The sequence below is a fragment of the Gossypium raimondii genome, chromosome 13, assembly GCF_025698545.1.
Source record: "Gossypium raimondii isolate GPD5lz chromosome 13, ASM2569854v1, whole genome shotgun sequence".
In the NCBI taxonomy this organism is placed as follows: Eukaryota; Viridiplantae; Streptophyta; class Magnoliopsida; order Malvales; family Malvaceae; genus Gossypium; species Gossypium raimondii.
In genome coordinates this window covers 49,926,034-49,931,057 of record NC_068577.1, presented here as the reverse complement: position 1 = coordinate 49,931,057, position 5,024 = coordinate 49,926,034, and the positions used below count along the sequence as shown (strand labels likewise).

Sequence of the window (5,024 nt, the reverse complement as noted above, 5' to 3'; positions counted from 1 at the left end):
ATTTATGATTTAAAATTTTATTATAATATTTGAGCGGTTAAATAAGTTAATATTTAATTATTTTTAATAATTTGAATAATAAATATCACTTTATATTAATTACAATAATTAAAAACATATTATTTAAAAATAATTAAAAAAGTACATACAAAGCATATGACATTAGAAACTAATAACAATGCAAGTAGTATTTGATACGGATAGATTCATAAATTCATGTCTATGTATAACGGGTCCCCAAACTCCAAATATATGAAATACGTTTAGGCTCCGTTTAGGAACATGAATTTGAAAAATAAGAATGAAGAGATTCAATATAATATATAAGGTTAATATTTAATACATTGATTGTGTACATTCTTAATTCCGCAAGTATTCTATCCAATTTCTTTTATATATTTATTTTTCAATAGTTTATTTTTCCTATTGAATACCAACCTTGTTTGTGAAATTACCAAAATTTTTAGTAATATATATAGGAAAATATTTGGTACATGGCTAATGGAGTTTTAGACCCCACAAGTAAAATTAAAAGTTGACAAATATCCTAAGCGTATAGTAAAAAAAGGTGACACGTAGTTAATTTTAAAGCTGCTTCTGAAATAAATAAATAAATAAACACTACCAATGTATTAAATAGTAATTGTATGTTAAAAAAATATAAAAGACACATTTATCAAATCCAAAAATGCTTGAAAATTTTTGAAATTATTACGAAATAGGCATCAAACAATTTAAAAAATTATCACGAATTTACTAAATTTTTTACATTATTTTTCCTAATTTTGAAAGGCTATTGTTGGACACATATCTAACACTCATTCCGATTCTGGGATTTAAACTAAAAGCAGTCCACTAAAACAACAATACAAGCTAATAGGAGCTGATGTAAGCGAGCAACTTAAACAAAAGGGCATTGGAAAAAACTCTTAAGCCAATAGTTCTGGCTATCAAAATCCATAGAATCTAGCTCTTTTTAACTCAATTGTTTCCCTTCTCCGGAAACATTCCATTCCCTCAACTTTTGATGCAGCTTGTTAGCTTCTTCTTTCATTCCAGCATCCGCTATACCTTTGATTACAGTCGAATAAATCGTATCGTCGGGTTTACTCCGACTCGAGACCATCATTTCCAGCACTTGTATCGCCAAATCTACCTTACCGTCTTTACACAACCCATGTATCACCACGTTATAACCACTAGTTCCGACCCTGTGTTTCTGCTCCACCATCACCTTCAGTATCCCTACAGCTCTCTCTACTTGATTTGACCTGCAAAATCCCCAAACTAAGCAACGATGAGTTATGTCGTCGGGACTGATCCCTTCCTCTGACATCCGATTATATAATTCCATTGCTTTCTTCATATCACCAGTTCTAGTAAATCCGTCGATCACAGTGTTATAAGTTATCAAACCTGGGGAACAGCTGCTCCCACTTAAAAATTGAAGTAATTGAAGAGCCTCTTCCGCCATTCCTTCTTTAGAAAGAGCGCCAAGCAGCGTATTGTAAGTAACAATGTCCGGGGAACAGTTTTGAGAAACCATTTGATCGAAGAATTTGATGGCACGGTCCAAAAGTCCATATTTACACAAACCATTGATCAATATATTGTAAGTAACCACGGTTGGAGGATGCAAAGTTTCCTTCATGATTGCAAGTATCTCATCGACTTCATTCCAATAACCGTGATTACAGAGAGAATGGATAAGGGTATTGTATGTTACGGCATTCGGCTCCATGCCATGAGATATAATACTGTAAACGACTAAAGCAGCATCCTCGTGTTTTCCCTGTTTACAAGTTAAATTAACCAGTGAATTGTAGGTAACGATGTCGGGATAGCAACCTTCTATCGCCATATCGTGCAATACTTCCATTGCCCGAGCAATTCCACAATGCCTGCAGACTAGCTCAATGAGAATGGTATAGGTGATTAGATATGGGGGACATCCCTTCCTCAATTGATCCTTCCAGAACCCAACGGCCTGATCAAAAATACCATGATCAAACATGCTGCGTATTATTGTATTGTACGTAATCACATCCGGTGGGCAACCACTCAAGCTCATGTCTTCCAAAAGGTCAATAGCAGATCGCATCCGTCCTCTCTTACAAAGACTGCGAACCATCATATTATACGTAATATTATCAGGGATCCCACCGGACATTATCATAATCTGAAGAACTCTGCCGGCTTTATCGAGTTCACCTACTTTTACAAAGCCCCTTATTAAGTTTATGCAAGAAGGGAAATGGGGAATTTGATTCTGACGTGCCATAATTTCTATCAACCGTGATGCATCATTTAGTTTTCCATTGCTACAGAACTGTTGAAGAATATCATTGTTTGTTTCCTCGTCATTTCTAACAAAACGTCCATCTAAAGCAGCCATCAAAGAATTCGGAACCTTTTTCAAATTTATTTGCTCTTTGAATTTTCCCTTAACACTCACATTCTGATCTTTTGAACCCCAGCATTCATCCTGATCAAATTCATCTGTGTCAATACAAACACTTCTCTGCAGTCCTTGGCACACTAAAGATACCACCTCTCTTTCTGAACCATTATTGACCTTCCATGGCAAGCAAGAGTGAATTGTACGACTAAAATTGACCGAACATGTTAAATTAGAAGTAGGTATGTTTACAATCGAGCACTTCAGAGAGCTACAACCTGTTCCAGGTTGTTTCAAACCCCGCTGCAAACAATGAGAACGGCAAATCTCAACCGAATGGTTGTGAAGAGTAACTGTGTATCCCATCTTCCTCTATCCAATCAATCAAACTCAACTCAGATCAATTCCAGGCAGAAACAAACAAATCCTTCAGTCCTTATTTCATGGTTTCTGGCTAAAATTCAAATTCCAGGCAAGTAATGCTCCTACTTTCTGCACTCGTCAAATGGAGAACAAGCATCAAACCTGTAAAACAAGAAACGGGAAACATTAAAACCATGAACCCTAATACCAAAAATAGAACCCCGTAAATTGTATAAATACATACATGAACAATAAGAATCAGCAAAATATGATTAGATAATGCAAAACCCTAAACCCTAAATCCTAAATCCTAAGCTGCCATGCCCTAAAGCTAAACCAGTTTCAATCTGCAGCAAAAGAAAAAAAAAAGTATTGAAATGACATGGAGAGGTAGATAGTGTCAACATTGCAGATAACATGAAACAATATGAACATCCAATCAAGAAAACTCAAACATGGTATGGAATATGAACCTCCAAGCACCCTCATGAAGAACTTTTAAAAAATTGAACATACCCATTTCGGAGGCATACTTTCATCTCTACTCACATCCGAATTCTTATAATATTGATGCTTCGTTTGGTTATTAGTGTAATAACAAAAGGAAAAAGCTTATTCATTACACATGTATTATAATAGTTAGACATAAAATAAACAATAGTTAGAATAAATTTAATCGATAAGTAAAAACACTCAAACAAAATAAGACCCTTCAAAATAAGGAAAAATTCTCCTTTTGCTAAAAATAAGTCATGAGAATGATTAAATATTACCAATTAAATTATAGTTTATTGCTAACCCATATACTAAAATATACCAAACATAGCATGAATGTACCAATATCAAATACAAATTCCAAAAAGATTTTCAATGAAAAAAACTCCAAGGTTCCAAGTTATGGAATCATCCAAAATCGCCATATTTACTCATTTTTAAGGCATATATAATAAGGAACAGAAAAAAAAATCAAAAAAACAACTGAAGTAGTGCACTGTTAAAGTACAGAATACACAGAAGCAAAGAAGATGTCTCTTTAAAATACTAAATCAAGAACCTAATTCAAATAATTTAAAAACCATAAACAATTTACATTAGATAGATTCACATAAGAAAAACAAATCCAAAAGCTTCAAATTTCAACAACCCATTTCCTTTCATTCAATAAATTGACCGTTTCACCTTCACAGCACTGAAAACAAAGGAATAAAAGTATATATACTTCCATGAACCAACCAGAAAAAAAAAAAGGTTTAAAGAAATCCTTACCTGGATACAAATTCAAAACCTAAACTTTAAGAAGGAATTGACGAAGAAAAACTCTAGCAACGTTGTTTGTTTATAGACATGGAAAAGGCAGCGGGTTCATTTGGTTTAGTCCTGTTGATGAGGTTGGAGGAGTCACGTCAATTAACTAGGGTTCAGTTAGTGATGAAATTACGTTTAAGTACTTCGCCAATTTACATTTTAACTAACCCATCAAATAATTTATTTATTTTTGCATATTGGGTTGGGTCGGAATTTAATTTTGTATTCGTTTAGCTTAGGGGTGTGTAAAATTTATTTCGATTTAAAAAATTCGATAAAAATTTTAAATTTTGAATTAAATAGTTTGAGCTAATCGAGTTATTCAGATAAACTCGAATAAAAATTTAAAAATTTTAATTTAACTCGAATATGAATTACAAAATTCAAGTTATTCAAAAGCCCGAATAAGAAAAAGCAATATTACGTTGTTTTGATAAATGTTTACCTAAGTTAAAAGTCAAAACTATTAAGTTAAAAGGTAAACCCATTATATTGTTTATGTAGTTAAATAATATTATACTTCGCCTTCTAGTTAAATAATTAGTCCATGTAAACGCAACAATAATAGGATTCGTTAACTCGACTTGACTCGGAATTTTTTGACTCGATTCCATTTGATTTGAAAATTTTTCAAATTGAGTTCAGTTGCTAAAATAGGATTTGTCAACTCAACTAGCTCGAATTTTCTTGACTAGATTTGACTCGATCGAATGCTTACCCCTAGTGTAGCTAATGTTTGGGATTCATTGGAATTAAGTTCGTGTTTGGTTTTGTAGTAAGATTACAATATTACGAGAATGTAAGATTATGAGTGGAATGTGAAATTACTTTGTTTGGTTCATAATGTAAAACTAAAGAGTTTGATTGATGGAATTTAAGATTACTTAAGAGCACATTTTACTCAATTGTCTTTATTATAAATTTTTTGACCAATTTAGTTCTTTTAATAGTTTTAGTC

General features: G+C 32.7%; 1 protein-coding gene across 1 annotated transcript; it reads right to left on the bottom strand.

Moving 5' to 3' along the window:
- Positions 1-689: 689 nt before the first annotated feature.
- Positions 690-4,171, bottom strand: LOC105782510 (pentatricopeptide repeat-containing protein At1g08610). Its single transcript, XM_012607291.2, has 2 exons — positions 4,028-4,171; positions 690-2,923 (listed from the first exon to the last, which is right to left on the bottom strand). The coding sequence occupies exon 2, from the start codon at positions 2,762-2,764 to the stop codon at positions 977-979; it is 1,788 nt and encodes a 595-aa protein (XP_012462745.2). The 5' UTR covers positions 2,765-2,923; positions 4,028-4,171; the 3' UTR covers positions 690-976.
- Positions 4,172-5,024: the final 853 nt, after the last annotated feature.

Bases quoted from the DNA above. Each gene is read 5' to 3' on its own strand.
- LOC105782510 (XM_012607291.2), bottom strand. From the start codon at position 2,764: ATGGGATACACAGTTACTCTTCACAACCATTCGGTTGAGATTTGCCGT.